Consider the following 21,142-nt stretch of genomic DNA (forward strand, 5'->3'; position numbering starts at 1 on the left):
AAATCAATATAACAATAATAATAACATACCAACTAGAACAGTATTTTAACAATAACTCTGACACTGCCTCAGTAGGTTCGGTCCCTCAGTCGGGGGGGGGGGGACCTGTAGATGTTATGGGTCAGTCGGCCTCACCAAATGCCTGGTGGAAGAGCTCCCTTTTGTAGGCCCTGCGGAATTGTGGAAGTTCTGGCAGGGCCCTGATCTCTTTGGGGAGCTCATTCCACCAGATGTGGAATGAAAAGGCCCTGGCCCTTGTTGAGGTCTGACATGCCTCTTTAGGGCCAGGGATCCGCAGCCTGTTGGAAGTGGCAGAGCGTAGCGCTCTTCTGGGGGTATAGGCAGGGAGGCAGTCTCAGATACACTGGGCCCAGACCTAAAAGTGATTACCAAAACCTTACGTTTAATCTGGAATTCAACTGGGAGCCAACCGAGTTCTTGGAGTATCGGCCGGATATGAGATCTCCATGATGTCTTAGTGAGAATCCTGGCCGCAGCGTTCTGCACCAGTTGTAGTTTCCGGATCAAGGATAAGGGTAGGCCTGCGTAGAACGAGTTGCAGAAGTCCAGTCTAGAGGTGACCATTGCATGGATCACTGTGGCTAGGTGCTCTGGTCCCAGATATGGCGCTAATAGTTTGGCTTGGCGGAGGTGGTAAAATGCCAGCCGTGCTACCTTTGTGACCTGGGCTTCCAGTGTAAGGAAAGCATCCAGGATCACGCCCAGGTTCCTGGCTGAGTGAGTTGCTAGGAGCTGCACACTGTCCAGGAGGGGCAGGCGCACTTCCTCCCATGGTCCCTTCCTACCCAACCACAGGACCTCCGTCTTTGCAGGGCTGAGCTTCAGATGACTCTGCTTGATCCATTTTGTCACTGCTTCAAAGCATCTGGCTAAAGATTCTGGGGGGAGGGGGGAGTCAGGGCAGTCATCCATCAGGAAGAAGAGCTGGGTGTCATCTGCGTATTGGTGACAACCCAGCCCAAACCTCTGCACCAGCTGAGCAAGAGAGTGCATGAAGAACCTAGCCCAGGCTCTGCACCTTGAAAATTCTGTGGGTTGGTAAATGGGATGTAAATGTTTAAAAGAAACAAATAACAGGATTAGGAACTTGGTCTGCAGATCTGCTCGCTGTTAGGCAGAGGTTAAAACCAATATTACTCCAATGTCACTGAAGAGATGATTCTATGGAGAAGATAAAATATTTGAGATTATATAGTAGTTTATGGTTAAAATAATATATTCTCATAACTGAAAACAAACAAACAATCCCGAAATTCATTATGGATCCGAGTTCACATATGTTGGTGGACATAGAGCAGGACATATTTGCTGTGAATTCACTGGGCACATCAGTGTTCACTGATGACTAACATGCAATCCTATGCATAGACATACTCCTTTAAGTCACTGGGCTATAACACTGCCATCCTATGAATATTTACACCACTCCAGATCTATGGGATTTGATTGGAACAAGTGGGAACCCATGCAGACTTGCAAGGAACATCTCATTTTTTCCCTCCCCTCTTTGCTTGAAAGCTCCCATAGGCTTCTCCTATTTTTCCTGCTTCTTTCTCTCCTTCTCACCAAACAGCCAACCTAACTTTATCCTTTTGTCCTCAGCTTTTCCCCAATCTCCCAGAAGCTTCTACTTAGGGAAATGATGGCTTAGTTGCAGGTTGCCAGCACACTTGCATGGCACGGTACTTGTGGAGGTTCCCCTGTATCCCCACCCCATATTATTTCTCCTTTCCTACCTCCTGGTAACCCTCTTATCCACTACCCTTTCTCTGCCTCATTCTGTCCTTAACCATTCACAAGCCTGTCTTTGATCTGCCTCCCATCTTCATCGATGTTTCTTATTTATTTACTTCATTTCTATTCCACCTTTCTGCACAGTGGAGCCAAAGCTCTTACATTATTCTCTTCTCCATTTTATCTCTTGTGAGGTTAGGCTGAAAGTATGTGATTTTTGTGACTGGCTCAAAATCACCCAGTGACATTCCACAGCAAGATGGGAATTTAAACTTGGGTAAACTCTGAAGCCTTAGCCATTACACTACTTTCATAGACTGATGTTAAAAGTAGTAAATCTTATGTTACCAAGAAACCCAGTGGTTGCTTCTCAGCCCAGAGTGCCAACCCCCAGTTGGAGCCTGGAGATCTCCTGGAATTATAACTGATCTCCAGACATCACAGATCTGCCTCCCCCCTCCCCCCTTCAAGAAAATGACTGCTTTGGATGTTGAACTCATGGAATCTCTAGAAATTTTCCAACTTGAAGCTGGCAACACTATGCCTGGTGAGATGAGTTCTCCCTTAATGGCCTGTAAAGCTGTGCTTGCCTTGAAACCACTACTGAGGGCTTATATATATATTTTTAAGGTACAAGCTCTTTTAGCATTTTTGTTTTTTAATCCCGTGTATTTTTTTAGATCTCAGATTTTTTTGCCCTTTTCAGGTTTGTAGGAAGATGTCTTGCTCATTCACAGTTCAAGTCACCAGATTTAAGTATATTCTGATTTGGCCAACTTTGCTATTAGTATATAGATCATCTCTCGCCATAAGATTGCATGGTATACCATGTGAAAAGCTATGAAGGTTCTCAGTAAGTTAAATCCTATTTATTTCAATAGGACAGGAAGCCTAGAGTTGTGCATAATTCAAATAGATGTGTGTATAGAGCCTTAACTCTGATTAAATGTCCCCATTATATGACTTTGGATAACATTTAAATGTCACAGTTTCCCATATGTGAAAGTGGTAAGAAATTGGTTGTTTAAGCACTCATTATATGATCACAAATAACTAGGGAAGGGTGAAAAACATTGTAGTAGAGTTTCTTATAGATAGGCTATATTTCCACTGGCTTGTAGATGGAAACTTGTAATGCCACTTACTTTAACAAAATCACATTGTTGTTTCTTATTATTAGGTAATTAATCATTTTGCTCAGCACCTTGCTTATCAGGTGACTGCTAAGAAAAGCGTTTTAGAATAGGTGGTGCCATTTCCTCCCAGAGCTGATTTTAAGTTACATTTTGCATTAATTCATCATGACACAAGAATGCCTGACAAGCCACATGGATTTCCAAATATGTCATGAAAAGTAGGTAATGCCTTGCACACTCTACAAATCTAGAAGCATTTCCCACATCGTTTTCACACATAGCAAATTAATGCACATTGATTTTTCCTACGAGATCTTGACTTACACAAGTGACTGTGACATTAATACATTATGTTCATGCTGGCAGGTTTATTTCAGTACCTTCACATGGTTATAGATAACCAACTCTTTGTACTATGAGTTTACCAGAAATGGTGCTACAATTGTGGCTTTGTTCCTCTATTAGTGCATTGTTGTGTGGTATAAAGATTTCTATTCATTGGGTCTCATGACTTTTTAAGTCAATTATATCTTCTATTAAAAATAACTTTCATATCACAAGTAAAAAAAAATGTGACACATACTCCTAAAATGTGGCATTCATACTTGATAGAAGCCAGAACTTCATATGGTGCATTTCAAACCTGTATCACTGGAAATGGTGGAGCTTGGGAGATTGATATCAGCAGACCCCAAATGTCACTTTACCATCTGCGATTAATTGCTAAATACAACTTCAGTGACTTGGATCAGTGACCTGCAAAAGCTGCTGTATACCTAATGATGTTCTTTTAGTAACAACTGCCAAGACTTTCCCTCCTCCTGAACATTGCCTTGGCTTCTATTGATGAGTAATTACACTACATCTGCACAACATTGTAATGTAAAGATCCTGCTCTCTATGAAACTGTTTGTTTTATAACAACTTTTTAGATCTGGTATTTAATTGGCAAATATATGGATAGAATGTTCTATTGAAAGCATCATTTCAACTTTTTTATTTCCCCCTACAGCTTAATTGCAAGGAAAAAAAAATGCCCCCTGCAGGAACATCACCGCAGTATGCTCCCCCTGATGGAGGATGGGGCTGGATCGTGGTCTTCGGGGCATTCATCTCCATTGGATTTTCCTATGCATTCCCTAAAGCCATCACAGTGTTCTTCAAGGAAATACAGGATATCTTCCATACAACATATAGCCAGATAGCTTGGATATCATCAATCATGTTGGCTGTCATGTATGCAGGAGGTACCTGTGGAACTCTCCATTTCCCCCTATCATTAGGAGCTTCTCTTGCAAACCCCTAATTGTTCCCTCTCTATTCCTTTTTCTGAACTCCATCCCAGTCCTTAATATCCCATTTCTGCTTCTAGAAATGCTATACCAAATATTTCTTCTCATAGCACATTAGATGAACAATTCATGAATTATAAGACATTACTGTGTTAAGCAAGAATCTAAACACCTTCTAAAATCAGGTAGTGAGGTGAAAGAAGCTCGTCTACCCCATAGAGAACAAATGGAAATGTAACATCATGTATCAAGTCTTCTGGATTAATTAGCATGATCAAGTGGTGCTACTTATAAGTGCATTGATTCTCTCAGGTCCCATTTACTTCAGAAGAAACTGACTTAAATTTCCAGAAACTATAGCTTCATTCTAGTGTAGAGTATTATGAAATAGAGTATTTTGCTTTATTTTAATGTAAAATTGTGCAGAATATAATTTATAATATACAAGTTTTTCATGCTTAATTCTAGAGATGAGGCTAAATTAATAAAATGCAAGAGGTAATATAATTCAGCCTATCAAATCACTCAAGTATTTGACGTATATTTGTCAAAGTGAGCTCCAGATAGATCTGATATCCATTAAACTGGTTCTACTAGCTGCCTTTTAAAATCAGTTTCTTTGTTTATTCTTGTATTTATACTCTGACCTTCCCTGGAGGCTCAGGACAGGCTACATATAATTTAAAAATACAATAATATAAATATGCAAAACTAAAGTCTAAAATATTACAGGGTAAACTGCGGCCCTCCAGATGTCCATGGACTACAGTTCCCATGAGCCCCTGCCAGCATTCGCTAGCAGGGGTTCATGGGAATTGAAGTCCATGGACATCTGCAGGGCCGCAGTTTGACTACCTCTGGATTAAAGCTAAAACTAATTTGCCTAGGCCATCTCCTGCTCAGAGGGGAGGAGAAGGAATGCCAGATGATGATGATGATGATAATGATGATGATGATGATAGAAAATAATTAGATGGAATTAGATTATTAGATAGGGAAGTCAGTGAAATTTTAGATGCTAATTTTTGGGACCTCAAACATATGCCTGGGGGAACAGCTCAGTTTTACAAGACCTTTAGGGCCAGGGATCCTAAGGTTTTGACCACTAGATCTTAGTGTCCTTTGGAAGATATATTTGGAGAAATGGTCCTGCAGATACAACATTCCCCAACCATTTAGAGTTTTAAAGGTAGAACCAAAATCTTGGATCTGATTCTGGGTCTTCAGTCTGGAGCCACTGCAGCTGGGAGAGCACAGGCCAATTGAAGTTTTGTAACTTCAGGGGAAACACTGCCTAGAGTGAATTACAGTTTCATCTGCAATCAGGTGATGTTTTACTTAGGTCCATGCCATGAAGAGCATCAATTATCCAGTACTGCACCGTGTTAAAGGAGATGGACAATTTCTCCTGGTTGGTTGGCAATACAAGCTCCAGCTCTCAAAAAACAAACAAACAAACATATGCCAACAATAGATATGTTGGTCTGTGCAGTGCCATAAGACTTTACATAGGTTTGGCTGCAGTGGACCAATTTTTCACCCACTCTCATCCAGCTTTTTCTGGCTGTTTTAGGATGTTATAATCCTGATGCTTCACCTTATTGATTTCTAGTAGATCATATAATGATGCTGGAACTTTCTTAGGGAAGCTAAGTTTCCCTCTGCCTTACTATTACTGACAATAAGAACCTGTACTTCTCTTACAATATGTAAATATAAAATTATTCAGGCAATTCTTAATTTATACCCCTTCACTGCAACTCTGAAATTCTTCTAAAATAAGTATCAAGTATCACAAAGAGATCACAAGTAATCTTTATATGCTATTATCAAAGCAGGTTGCAATGCAGTTCAACTGTGCAAAGTTATTTTGATGCCTTGCTATATTCACACAGCTTTAACATGATAGCAGCAGGTAGCCTTGCCCAAGGTAAACATTCTTTGAAGAATACTTACTAAAAATTGCTTCCCATGATATACAGCAGTTAAACAATCACTGGCAGAGGATGAAATAGGCAAACAATTAAAATAAGGTTTGGGAAGGAGTTATTTCTTGGTTATGTTTTTCTTCAATCTGAGAATGATTGTTTGATTTTTAGCATTTGATGTACTGTACTCTGAAATAAAGCAGTAAGAATGTGGTGTGCAAAGAACGTTGTTTACATCAAAAGTCTAACATGTATAGAAGAATGTTGCAGGCATACTCCGTATCTCTTAATGCTAATTAGGGAAGCTGAAAAACATTTGAGATCTGACACACTCATTATGATTTAGTGCTTTGCCTATTAATCTTCACAGCAGGGTCGTTGGATAAGTGAGAGTCTAGGCAAGACTCTCTGCAATGTAGGCTTTCAGCCTCCTGAGGTAATTAGCTGGCATCTGTGTTTCAGTAACAAGATATTAACTTACCTTTCAATTTCTCCGGGAAAAAAATGAAACTAATAAAAGACGTCCAGTAAGAAGCTAAAAGGAATGTTAATTATGTTTATCACTTACTTCATACTTAGAATAAATGCTATTAAATTATAGCAGGCCATCTGGTCATCCATATGCTCTCTTGGATTTGTGGTTAATTCAGCAAATAGGTCAAGCATGGTGTTCACCTCTTCAAGAAAGCATAGACATGACACTCTAAATTGCATAAATTAAATTTGGTATTAAACTTCCCTTTTAGCAAATAGAACATTTTGACAGATGTTGGTTTCCAACTTTTATATATATGTTTAAATCATTCACAGTTTAATCAATTCATGTGTGGGGTTTTTGATGTCTGTTGACTTGGCATCATAGTTGAACAAGTGTTATGGATACAGGCTAATCAGGGCTGAACATTCACCTTATTGTTTGGTCATGAAGAACCCTCCACTCTAGCTAGGAATACCTGTTCAGTCTCCATGGCAACTTGTTTGAGGGTTCTGTTGAGCAGAGGCTGCCATCTCTGTGAAATTAAGGGCAATGGCTTTGTGGATGGGCTCATTGTCACTGAGGATAGAGACAGAAACCACAACCTATTTTACCAGAGGCAATTATAGAAGTGGAGGGACTTTGATATCTCAAACAACAATGTCTTTCAGTGGGGTTTTTTTAGCACTTATGTTATCATTGTCTCTGTTTCCTTACATTACTTTGAAATCTTCATGGCATCAGCTTTCAATATGGCAGACTTGGTCCTTTACACTGGAGTCTTATAATTTATACCTTTTTAAGGCCATCAACTAAAACAAACTTAGAATTTTGGGATTCTTCTTATCATTTCCTTGGTGCATGTCAATGCAAAGTTTTCTATTGACTAGCATAGTTGGATATTGCCCATCATGAAAGAACAGCTTGGTATATTTCAGGCATGTCTGATTTTTGTATTAAATTGATGATGGTAACACTAGCCTTGAACCATTGGAATAATATAAAACAACAGCCTAGGAACAGAAGAAAGACTGGATCAGGTTTTTAAATGACCAGAGGAAAGCCCTTAATTCTAACCCCTCCTGCAGATGCTCAACATGTGTCAAGCCTAATATAAACATTTCTAAGTGAGTTGTAGTTGGTGGTCTTAGAAGGGTGTATGTTTAGGACTAAGCTGAAAGTTCATGTTCCTCTGTTCCTGCTTGCATTTTATAAGTCCTCAGGCATTGGGGCCAATTGAAAGCCTATTTAGTTGATGTGTTTAATTTTTCTCATGTCTTATGATGTACTTGTCCCCCGTGATACTGTATGGCAATTTGCAGAGGAAAGAATAACAACTGTCTTTGCTAGGTCACAAAGAAACCTATTTTTAGCTTAATAATTTTTAAACTGCAACAGACTCCTGTTGTTTTGCTCACATAATAATTCAAAAGCAGCTCCTAAATAAGTGCTTGCAATTTATTCTGCCGTTAATTGGGGAAAAAATAAGGTATATGGTAAGTTTAAAATATTTGTGCTTTTAACTCAGGCTCTCAACGCTTTTGGGAAAAAATGAGTTTAGTTAACAAAACAAAGACTAAGTTTCTAAAACTATGACTAGTGCACAGAAAGTATGTAAAGAAAAAATATTGCCCACTTCTCAAAACACTGCAAATTATGTTCATCTAGTTAAATGACAGATGCTAAGATTTAGAGAAGCAATGCTTAGTTATTGATGGAGTTACTTGGCTGGGTGCTGTTATGACCAACAACAGGGGTGATTTCTAAAAAATTGGATCAAATAAGTTTATACCAGGCTACTAAGAACAGATACTATATATTCAGAGGCCTCTCCTTTTTATAAAGCTGGAAACAAACCATTGAGTATCTCTGTTATGTTTAACTGGCAAACTTCCAGATCTGGATAATGTTGGAGACAAATGGTTCACTTCATTGGTCTTGGCCTACAGAACAACATTAATCTCCAGAATGTTGCATGTTATATTCCGATGCTAGACCTCAATAGGAATTACTCCCAAGAAACTGTTATATGACCAATGTCATAGTGATAATATTGTGAAATCGAAATGGCCCCCACTGCAAAAATAAATGACAGTTGTAAAATTCATATAATGCAGCTAAGTGATGGCCGCATTTTTAACTTTTGTACAAGATTAAGTAGACTCTCGCAATTATTTTCCTCAGACATCGATAGTCACTTCCAGTTTTTTTATACATTGGTTCTGAGAAAATGAAATGAGCAACAACTAGGAAATTGCTTGTCATTGACCTTTGTGTCTTTGCTGTAAGGGACAAAACCCTTTATTTACACTCAGAATATGCAGAGCACTGAATTTTAAGAACCTAATTTAATGCGTCCTTGAAAACACAACTTCCCAATTTCCAAATGCCTCATGGGCTTGAGGGAATACTTCACATTCAGATTTTTAACATGTGTTTTAAACTATGTTGAACTAATTTAAAATTTGCAGGTAGGGTAAAGGGGGACATAATGAGGTGACAGGAGCAAGAACTGTGACTCCTGATAATAAGTATAGACAGGAACAACACAAGTTGTTTAATAGCATTTCAGGAATTAAAAAAAAAGATTGTGCCAAAAATATTCAGAATTATCCACAAATACTACACTAGAAAGAATAATAGCCCTTGAAACTCAAGCCCAAAGCCTACTTCCATGGTTAATAAAATGATACCATATCACACCAATTCCCAAAAGAAATTGAGGGGTTCTCATCATGGTCCCCAAAAGAAATTGAGATGTCTTCCTCCACATGCAGCCAGGTGTGTGACCTCGATGAGCGCTTTTGGAGCTCAAATTGATTTGGCTACTTCAATCATCGAAACCCAAATCCTTGTGCTAATACCCAGGTCCTGCCAAATCTAAACTGTACTTGTGCACATCCCTAGACAGGACTGGATGCTGCATTCAAATTGTTGGGAACCAGAAATTCTTCCAAGAAGCTGCTTAGTCTTTATTACACCACTGGGTAGAGCCTTCTATCTTCTCAATTATATCAAGCTTTTTCTAGAAGAAGAGTTAGTTTTTATACTCTGCTTTTATCTACCAGAAGGAGTTTCAAATCGGCTTCCAATTGCCTTCCTCTCCCCAGAACAGACACCCTGTGAGGTAGGTGAGGCCAAGAAAGCTATGACAGGACTTGGCTGCAAAGGAAAGGACGTGCAGTAATGGGTTTAAACTACAACGATATAGGCTAGATATCAGGAAAAAAAATGTTCACAGTCAGAGTAGTACAGCAGTGGAATAGGCTGCCTAAGGAGGTGGTGAGCTCCCCCTCACTGGCAGTCTTCAAGCAAAGGTTGGATACACACTTTTCTTGGATGCTTTAGGGTGCTTAGGGCTGATCCTGCGTTGAGCAGGGGGTTGGACTAGATGGCCTGTATGACCGCTTCTAACTCTATGATTCTATGATTCTCGGTGAAAACAAAACTATCAGGACTGTGACTTTCTCAAGGTCACCCAGTTGGCTGCATGTGGATGACCAGGAAATCAAACCCAGCTCGCTAGATTAGAAGCCGCTGCTCTTAACCACTACACACTGCCTCTCTAAATATCTAGTTCATCGTCTACTAGTTTTTGTACGTGGAATGGGATGTGTCTGTATGGTAAAACCAAAGGCTTTAAAATAGTATCAATCTGAAGCATAATCTGATATATCTTATTCTTATCTATGCCATAAAACAGTTTTGCAAACTTGAAGAATCAGATCCAGATAGGTTGGATGAATGTTGCAGTCCACATAAATGTGTTCATAGGTTGTAAACTATCTGAATAAGTGAACGTGCAGGACCATGTGAATAAGTGAAATAGTTGTTCCTTAGTTGAGCACGTTATCAGTGTCATCAGCTGTAACTTAGTAAATAGTTGTGGTCTGTTTTTGGAATTGCCCATAGATCGATAATGGTTAATGTGAACCATATACATTTTCATATTCCATCATCTCATGCAGCCCCATATTGGGCTGACTGTGGATATATCCTTTCTAGCTTAAAAACTTCAAAGGGGGCACTCCACCCCTCTCACAGCTGGCATATGTGTGAAGTTCCCCTTCTACTAGTTTTTTTTTTAATATAGAATGACCTAATGTCACATGCCCCCTCCCCTCATTTCCATTTTTGCTGATAGGAAACTTTCTAATAGTATGATAGACATGATGGACCCCTCTTTCTTTGCTAAAGAACTTTTCACCTTTGAGCATCTATTGGGAGATAGGTCCAATCAGAAGATGAACACTACCCACTTATATGCTTGTTTTCCTTTCTTATGGTATCCCAGGCAATATTTAGAAATGTTTCAAATGTGGAACAAAAAGGATGCAGAGTGATGAGCATGAGCTATGCCTTGTGCTTGGGGTAAGCCTACAATGTTGAAACATGCCCAATTTGCCAATGTTTTACCTCAAAGATATGATCAGGTTGGCCTCTAGGCTGAAAGCTGTGCTATGGGAGAAGGCTTTATCCTATTTGGTTCCATGAAAGGCAACTCCAACTTTGGGTCTGACAGGCTCAGTTCTGCTTCCCCCAGCTTCAACTACTGAAATGCCCTCTGAATTACCTTTGGATGGTTCAGTCCCTATGGGAGTGACCACCAAGGTGATTCTGATTTCTCCAAAGAGGGCCATTTCAATTGCCCTTGAGGCAGAATCTAGATGCCCAGGTTCAACTGCTTCAGAACTTTTAGCTAAAACCCCATCACAGGCAGAACCTCCTTCAAAGAGACATGTATAAACACAAACAAAGGTTTGAACCTGTATCCAAGTTGGCATGTTCCAAGTCTGCTAAGGTTCTGGAATTCGAACAGCATTTTATCCTGGTTCCCCTATGGACTCCGTCATCTCACTTAGGATTCCTTGCAGGTTTTATCAATTAGTTAGTTAACTTTCTGGACACCTGCAGAGCCGCAGCCTGGTTGAAAGAAGAGACATTTGTAAAAAATTATGCCCTAGATCAGGGGTAGTCAAACTGCGGCCCTCCAGATGTCCATGGATTACAATTCCCAGGAGCCCCCTGCCAGCATTCGCTAGCAGGGGGCTCCTGGGAATTGTAGTCCATGGACATCTGGAGGGCCCCAGTTTGACTACCCCTGCCCTAGATCATCAAGTGAGAAAGGAGGCAGGCATGGGCATGGGCATCAAACAGGTACTGTTCCAGTAAGAGTCTCACCTCACATCATCTAGTGAGTAGCTCACTAATAGACCCAATGTGGGGCTGCACATGAAGATGGCAGATGAAAAAAGAATTGCAATTTTCTGTTCATCAATGTGTTCTGTGCAGGCACACATTCCCTCTCTCTGGTCCTGCTGTAAGCTCTCAAAGATGTGTACAACGCATGGGAGCTTGTGACAGCTTTGTGGGAACTGAAATAAGGGGGTGACCCATTGTTGGATCACATGATACATTGTGTGGGAACTCCATGCAAGTGCTGGCTCTGAAAGGGACAGTAAATAAATAATTTAGCTTAAGTTGAGCAATAGGTAAAGGGTAGGTTGATGAATGGCTGAGAAGGTGAGAATGAGGCAGGGAAAGGCAAGAAAATATGGCAGTTTCCAGGAGGAGGGAAAGAGAACATAGTATAGGGAGGGGGATAAAGTTGAGGGGGAATTGCCACCCCATAAGTCCTTAAGTATTCTCTGTCATTTCACACATATTGTGGGAAATGATTACAGGATCATGCAGCTAACTGTAAAACAACATGACTAATTTGTCTGGTGATGAGAAGTAGTGTTCTGCATCCCGTGGAAACAGTTGATAGGAGTTTAATCTGTATTATATCTACAAACTTTTGTTATATTTATTTATTCATTGATTTAGAAGAAGAAGAGTTGGTTCTTATACGCTGCTTTTCTCTACCCAAAGGAGTCTCAAAGCAGCTTACATTTGCCTTCCCTTTCCTCTCCCCACAACAGACACCCTGTGAGGGAAGTGAGGCTAAGAGAGCCCTGAAATTATTGCTCAGTCAGAACAGCTTTATCAGTGCTGAGGCAAGCCCAAGGTCACCCAGCTGGTTGCATGTGAAAGAGGAGCGGGGAATCAAACCCAGCTCACCAGATTAGAAGTCTGCACTCCTAACCACTATACCAAACTACACCCCCAGACCAGTTGTCTGGAGGCAGTAATGGATTGGCTCAAGTGGAGTCATCTGATGTTGAATCCAGCTAAGATGTAGATTAGGTTGGCATGCCCCAGATGATTCGCTATAATTACTAGCCCTTTATAGGTACAATTAACAACTTGGGCTCCTGTAAGGAGCCTGGGGGTGATCCTGGACTCCTCCTTTTCAATGGCGGCCCAGGTCACAGCTAGCGCCTTACCTGTCAATGTCTGACCTGTCCACTATGATCTATGTATGGTCACCTCCAGACCAGACTACTGCAATTCACTGTACACAGGACTAACCTTGAACTTCAACAGGTTCAAAATTCAGTGGCCCGGTTCCTTATGGAAACCAGGTGGAGAGAGCACATTTGACCAGTGCTGTCCCAGTTGCATCGGCTCCAGATTGAGGACCAAATCAGATTCATAGTGTTAGGACCTAAACCAGCTTAGGACCTTAAAGGTCCTAAACCAGGTTTTCTTGACTTCTTTACAATTGAGAAACCCTTGAAATATTCTTTGGGTTTCAAGAAACCCCAGAAGTGGCACAATCATGCAGAATATGGTTAGGAAGCAGAGCTGTGTACATGCCCACTCGGAGCCCCTACCCACCTCCTCCAGGACCATCATTGCAATTTTGGCAGTGGGAGATGGGTCAAGATGACCATATATGTTCATATCACCTGATAAATATTTACCAAATTTTAAAAATATATATTTTAAAAAATTAACTCCCATCCACTTGGGAAACCTTTCTGAGGCCATCAAGAAACCCCAGGATTTCACAAAACCCTGGTTTGAGAATGCCTGCCTAAACAGTCTAGAACCTTCATACCTGTCAGACCACCTCTTTCCCCTATGCCCCTCAGAGGTGTTTACACTCAAGCATGCAAATCTCAAGATCTCTGCCTCCAGAGAAATGAAACTGGACTTAACCAGAGCCAGGACTTTCTCTGCCCTGGTACTGGCCTGGTGGAATGAATGAGATCAGGCCCTGTGGGTATTAAAGCAGTTCCACAGGACCTGTTAGACTAAGCTGTTCCACCAGACCTATGGTTGAGGCCCATAGAAAAATCAAGAATAACTTAACTTCCTGGGTAGAAAATAACATCCAGACACCATATAGCTAATTCCATCCTAGCACTTTATTTCTGCTCCCTCCCCCCAGGAAGGTTGTGAGCCCCTGGGTTTTTAAATAATAATAATTTAATGTTTTAATGTGTTTTAATTGCTTAATTACTAGATTAATGTTGTAAGCCTCCTTCAGTCCTTGGGGAAGAGCAGTATAGAAATTAAAAAATAATAAAAAATAATAACAGCTGACTAGCAGGCCTGTCAAACTCTTAGGTTTAAACGGCTTGCGGCTATTTTCGTTTAACAGCTGGGCAGGTGTACACATCTGTTGTTAGGCTGAAATGGCTGTGAACCATTTCCCCAGTCAAGTTTGCTTCACTGTTTGAAAGTGGGGAATGGGGAGCAAAATGGATGGGTAGGCCCACCAGGCTGTTAGGTTTAAATGGCTGGCAGCATCCCAAGTGGGATGAAGCAAAACAGATTGATGAAATGTTTTGCAGCTTTTTCAGCCTGCCAACCATTTCATCATTCCATTTCAGGGGCTATGAACCATACCAGGGCCATTTCACACAATAACCAATGTTGCTAAATGTTTGCAGTATGCAGAAACGCTATATTTAATAGTGGAATTTCATCATTCCACATACCTTCAATTCTAGTGGAATATTGAAGTCCCAGTAGCGGTTCATTAATTTCCCACAGGTTTCTGGTCTCGCTGGAATTGCAACAAAGGAAGCAATATTATTCCATGCTTCTTCCCGCCCCTGGCCGTCAATCAAACACAACAGCCAATGAACTGTTGTGTTCATGCTCCCAAAAAGCCCCCTTCCCTTTAAAAACTGTTTTTTAAAAACCCAAACACACCAGTCGCAACTAATGTTTGTTCAATCATTGTCTCAGAAAGACCTTTCTTGCTGGCATAGGAACTAGCGCTTAATCATTTCCACACTATTCAAGTAAAAAAAAATCCCCTCCCCATGGGCGCGATTTGTGGCCAAAATTACGGGCAGTGTCGAACAGGGGGCTGTATTGTGCTCGGAAACTTTAAAGACAATTGCAGAAAGGAGCTTTGTTTTACTGTTAAGCACCTCTGTGGAGGGACTTCAGCAGGAGAAGCCTCACTTATTCATTGCTTTCGCTGGTTTAAGGGGGGGGGGAAATGGCGATCTCATTTCTGGAAGCTCAGTGGCAAGAGCTAGAGAGGGACATTCTTTCTACCGCTATTTTGAGAGTGCACATGTCTTTTGCTGATGTGTTGCGGCTTGTGTTCAGAAGTGTAGCTTCCCCCTAAGCACTATAAAATTCTGATTGTTGCTGGAGTTCAGCGGGAGTTTTGTGTTTTTTTTATTACGTCATGCAGAACGTTGAATTAATAGCGTTTACGAAAGGTAAGACTTTGGCTACATTGAAGTTGTGCGGAATGGCCTCGAGTTTGTGCTGAACAGGTTCATTCCCATCCCTATTGCACTGTATTATTATACTCTCCTTAAACTAAACAACCTGTTTAATACGTGCCAAAATCCTTTGTAATAATGTCTGCCTTTTCCAGTTATGGAATATTTCACTGTTGATTTTTATACGTACAATAAATTTATACGTATTATAAGAGATTTCAATTAAGAAACAACATCTTTTATCATTTTCTAGTTCTAAACTTTGTTGGCTAAATGTTCATTTTCTACTACATCTTTAGTAGAATATCTATACCTAGGATTTTATGTCAGTACTTTCAGGACAAAATAGCAGCCTGTTGTTCTTTGTCAGTATCTTTCCCCCACTCGGGTTGTTTTTGTGTACATATTCAAATTTATGAAGCATTTGCCAAAATGTTTGCATTGCTAATTCAGATAATGGCCACCTTTGTCAACCAGAACTTGCATTTACAAGATGTAATGAGCTTAGAAATATTTTTATGGTTAAAATACTTTTTATTCAACTAATTTAAGCAATCATTGCCACAATTAGTTTTACGCATAAAAAAACCTTTCAAGCATGAATCGTTCTGGTCCTATTTTTCTATATAAAGAAAATAGTAATTCTGACTTCAAGGCTTCTTTTGCATTCCCACAGCTGCTATATGTGCCTGGCTTCCGCAGTCAGATCAATATCAGGAGCAAATTCATTTGTTCTCTATGCAAACAAAACTGTTTCCTGCCATGAAAGTTCTTAAAAAAATGTTTACCTGACAATCTTGGGTGGCCAGTTATCTGACATAGTACCAGATAGTCCCTCAGTCTTTGACTAGTTAATGCCTTGATGTGCTGCTCTTGCTTTTTGTCATGACTGCATTCAAAATACCCCTGAGCCACTTTGACACACCTCTCCTTAATCTTTATTGACTCCTGTTTTTTTTTAAATGAAGCAACAATGAATTGTTTTATCTTTGACTTCCCAGGAAAATATAAATAAATCAAATAAAAAGGATGAGAAGCCAGAAAGAAGGGAACAATGACAAAGTCAAACTCTTTATTTAGATAACCACTTGCTTAAGCTCTTCAGTTTAATACTTATTTGCTGCTAAAATTATCTCTGCTTCTTAGTTTGCTCTCATTTATGAGGGACTTAAGTAGGACTGGAAGTTATCTTTTGCATGTAAAATGTGATCTTGAAAAACCAAAGGCTTCAAATTATCTTCTGCAAATGTTCCATGTTGCATTTCCTTTCACTTGTGTGAGATTATATAGCAATATAGATTATCCCCTTGGAAGAAAAATAGACAGAATATTATCACCTCCTAATAAAATCTGGGATGGCTGGAAAAAAGAGAGTGCAACTTTAAAAAACCTTTTATTAAACAGTGATGGCCTTTTCATGGACAGGAAGTAGTGCAAGCTCCTTTTTTACAGTAGTTTAAATAATGAAACACCTGATTAACCATTGCAAGGAATTCATTTTATTCCCAACCTTGGAGTCAGGGGTCCTATAACAAAACTTCCTGGAAAGTCAAGCCAGCATGAATAGGTCACAACTTAGACATGTGAGGCTACTTTCTTCTCACTTTTTATCCAGCTGCCATAAGGAAGTAACCCCTTTGCAGTCCAGAGCAACACAACAGCAAAGAGTCCCACGTCTTCCCAGAAGCTAACCAGCAACCAATGCAGCTCCTGCAGCATAGGCTGGACATGGGCCCTCCAGGATGACCTAGTGAGGACCCTTGAAGCCCGCATTTTGTACCAATTGCAATTTACAGGTTAGGGACAAGGGAAGGCCCACTGTGGCCAGATGTTCCAAGAACATGGAAGGTGCTAGTAGCCTCGCTTGGCATAGGTGGAAAAAATGCCATTTTGGCTACCTTTGTGATCTGAGCCTCCAGGCATCAAAGCTCACAGTTCAATTCCTGGCTGTTGGCACAGGTGTAAGTTGTACCCCATCCAGAGAGGGGAGACACACTTCCTGATCCTCTCCCTTTTGCCCAGGCACAGGACCTCTGTCTTGGAGGGGTTGAGTTTCAGACATCTCTGCCTGAGCCAGCTACTGCTTTCAAACATCTGGCAACCGGGGGGGGGAGTTTGGCCAGCCAGACATCAGGAGGTAGAGCTGGGTGTCATCCACATATTGGTAACATCCCAGCCTAAAGCCCCAGACCAGCTGGGCCAGAGGGCACATATACATTTTAAAAAGCATGGGGAAGAGTATAGCCCCTTGCGGTACTACGCATGGGAGCATAAAGGGGTCAGATAACTCCTCCTCCACAGCAGTCCTCTGTGTCTGGTTCTTAAGGAAGGAGATCAGCCATAGTAAGGCTGTTCCTCTAATGCCAGTCCTGGTGAGGAAGTGGGATAACAGCTCGTGATTGACCACATCAAATGCGGCCGACAGATCTAAAAGCACGAGGATAGCTGAGCTCCCTGATCTAGCTGTCACTGGAGATCATTTGTCAGAGCGACCAGTGTGGTCTCCACCTTGTGGCCAGGATGGAAGCCAGACTGGTATGGATCCAGAGCCAAAGTTTCCTCCAAAAATGCTAGAAGCTGGTCCGCAGCAGCCCTCTCCACCACCTTTCCTAGGAACACAAAATGCGAAACTGGGCAGTAGTTGGCAGGGTCCCATGTATCCAGCAATGTTTTTTTTTCAAAAAAGGACGAACGAGTGCCACCTTTAGCCCTTCGGGGAACTCGCCTGATTTTAGGGGGAGATTCACAATCTCCCCCAAAGGGACTCCTATCCATCAATCACCTACTTTGAGCAACCATGACAGACAGGGATCCAGGGGGGAGGTGGTCACCCTAACTAATCCCAGCTGAAGTTGTGTGTGTTTGTGTGTGTTTTTTAGGCAGTAAAATGGATTATTTTTCCCAAATAAGTAAATAACTAGTTGTAATGATTTGCATATTGTAAGGTTATCATAGTCAGCTGTCAGCAAAAAAGATACAAATCTACTCTGTCCAATATATTTGAGTTTATTGAATGAGCATATTATGATTCATTGTACCCAAGAAGCTATTGTAGATTCAGATAGGTCAAGGCTACCGCAGCTTTGACTGCTACATGGTAGATAGGAAATGTTTCACTGCTAAATCACTACAAGTTCATCTCTATGCCAGGAAAAGTATCACCTACTAAATATAAGCATGTCATGTAGCTATTAAAGGTGCAGGAGGTGTGCCAGACAAACACTTGGCCAGCTAGGTCCGCCTAGTATCTGAACAATTTATTTGGATAGAAAAGGTTCCTTTTAGAATTCTTAAGCTGGTCCTTCCTATTTCTGTTTTATATCCTTCTAAAAGTGGGGAAGACACTAAAAATGCAATTACACCATGTGATCCAGTAACATTTGTCAAGTCCATCCATTTAGATAGCACATAGCCAATAGATAGGATACACATTTGTGATCTCAGATATGCTGCTGTTGTTTTTCTCCCTGAAAGAATGGTTAAAAATGGGTGAAATTTGAAGCGTTTTCCAAAAGGCGCAATTTTGTACCTTTTGTGCCTAACAATTACCATTCTCACAAAATATTTCCAGTTGTGAAATACATTATAATTTAAAACAACTAAAGCAAAACAGCTTTTAATTTGCTCTTGGTACTATTGTTACTGTTGACAATAAATGTGGATGGGAACTCTGCAGATGTACAGGGAATGGCACATATGCAGGGAACCATTAACTTACAGATAAATTCAAAAACTAAAACCCTTGGACATATGAATGAAGGATTACAATCTTATCACTAATGCTCAGAGTATGGAATAACACTCATGACTGGAATGTTAGGTCATGGGTGATTCTGCAGGGGGTTAGACTAGATGACCAGGGAGGGACCTTCCAACTATGATTCTATGATTCTATGAAATGCACATTCAGTTTTTAACTACAATGAAAAAATTAATTTGCATGCTGGAAGAAAACATACATGGCTGATTCTTAAGTCTCCATGGAACTGTATAGTCCTACATCAACCCTACAGAGCCCACTGTGGAGGTAGTCTTATTGAACTGAAATAAAAGATTCAGGATAACTTTATCCTTTCCCATCTATCTAGTGTATCAGGCTAGGCTGAAAAGGTATAACTACAACACAAAAAAACTGGTGGTTCTAAATAAATATTCTAACAGAAAAAGAGAGAACCTGTCCCAGGCTATCAAAATAAGTTAACACTATATTTATATAATCTCTATTTTAATGATAAATGAAACAAAAGAACAGATTCTAGATTTTGTTCCATTTTCAAAGTAGACCTTTCATTGGTGGTTGTTTCCTCCTGTGATTTTGAAACTTATCCTAGAAGTTTTCAATATTTCAACCAACCCCAAGTTGTAATCAAAATTCTATGCATATCATACTGGCCTTCGGCTCTCAGGTATGGGAGAGCTTTGTCCAGATACCAGGGTTATGCAAATTAGTATACTTCTTAAGGACAAGAGTGGGCTAGCCCTTCCAGTCTCAATAGCTCATCTCCTCAACCTGCCTGAAATGGCCTATTAAGTGGTTATGTAAACAAAAAGTAATCCTTGAATGTAGCTAGGAAAAAAAGAAAGGAGTCTGTCTTGCCTGGAATAGCCAGAAGGAAGAAAGGTCTGGTATAAGCCTCACCCCATGTCCATGTACTGGGCCTAGGGGAGCACTCACCTGGGCTGAAGGAAATATGCCCATGTTGTTGAGAAACCATAAAGGGGATGAGGCCCTGATCCCTTTGCTGGGCTGCCCACAGTTGCAGTAATGGCATGCACTTCTCTTATCCCAAGATTGAGGCTAAACAGCCAGAAGAGAGAAAGATTTTGTATAAGCCCCACTCCCCTTCCATGTCCTGGGCCTAGGGGAGGGCTAGCCTGGGCTGAAGGCAGTATTCCCATGCTATTGGGAGACCATAAGGGGGAAAGGCCCTGATCCCTTTGCTGGGCTGCCCACAGCTGTAGCGATGGCTCACACTACACCCCAGTATCAAACATGGGTGAGGAGACAGTACCTTGGATGGAAAAGACTGAAAGGAGAGGCAGGCCACAGGAACCCAGCCCCAGTCATAGCAAGACTGATGCACTGGAAAGAGTGAGTTACAGTAGCGATCCCCAACCTGTGGGCTGTGGACCACGTGTGGTCCTTCGACTAATCGGAGGTGGGCCCCGAAGGATGCCTTCTCCCCCCCCCCGGCCCCTTATTTCATCCTCCCCGGCCCTTTACAACACACTTCGGGTGTCAGTGTCTCCCATCACTCCCAGATGGGACTATCTCGTTGCAGAGAAACAAGCTCAGGGTTCCCATTGATTTGTCATTGTGTTATTGAGTTAAAATTTCCATGAAAATAAAATGTTCCTTATGTTAATTGTTGTGGCATGTCTGTATCTTATTTTGAAGGGATGTTTAAACATTGCCATAGCGATCAGAGAGCGTTAGGGCAGTGGTTGAGAGTAGAGGAGTAAACTACCCCCCCCACCGGGCCTCAGTAAAAGGCGTTGAGTGGTCCCTGGTGAGTGGTCCCCGGCGTTGAGTAGTCCCCGGTGATAAAAAGGTTGGGGACCACTGAGTTACAACACCCTGGTGAAGCAGTCTTCTGGGTTCCAGGGGATTTACTATCTGCCTGATCATCAGCCAAGACCTCAGAGTTGGCTTTTCCTCCTCAGAATGAAGTATTTTAATTCAGCAAGCCCCAATGAGTGTGGCAGCCAGGCCATTACAGGAGAGACCTGGGGAGGAAATGGCTGAGATAGACCCTACAATGGTGAGTGTTCCTTATCCTGGCTCAGAAGGAGCAGGAAGGGGGGAAAGGCTGAAGGAATTACCTTAACAGGTATCCCTTACCCCTGTTCAGTAAAAGCAGGGAGGGAAGGAAACCACCATGGACATCACAAACCTGCACCTAAAACAATGGCACAGTGGTTATTGTGCAAGCAGCTGTACATAACGGTCCAGGGAAGAATGGAATTGTGTGCAATA

General features: G+C 41.1%; 1 protein-coding gene across 2 annotated transcripts in view; it reads left to right on the forward strand.

The window, feature by feature from the left end:
* SLC16A7 (solute carrier family 16 member 7) overlaps nt 1-21,142 on the forward strand; it is a 122,628-nt gene that overhangs the window by 72,088 nt on the left and 29,398 nt on the right. For both annotated transcript variants that reach the window (XM_077338660.1, XM_077338661.1), the window contains exon 2: nt 3,904-4,138. In XM_077338660.1, the coding sequence (XP_077194775.1) occupies nt 3,925-4,138 (214 nt within the window). In that variant the 5' untranslated portion in view covers nt 3,904-3,924. The remainder of the gene's footprint in view (nt 1-3,903; nt 4,139-21,142) is intronic.

The sequence above is a fragment of the Paroedura picta genome, chromosome 5 (assembly GCF_049243985.1).
Source record: "Paroedura picta isolate Pp20150507F chromosome 5, Ppicta_v3.0, whole genome shotgun sequence".
NCBI classification, from domain to species: domain Eukaryota; kingdom Metazoa; phylum Chordata; class Lepidosauria; order Squamata; family Gekkonidae; genus Paroedura; species Paroedura picta.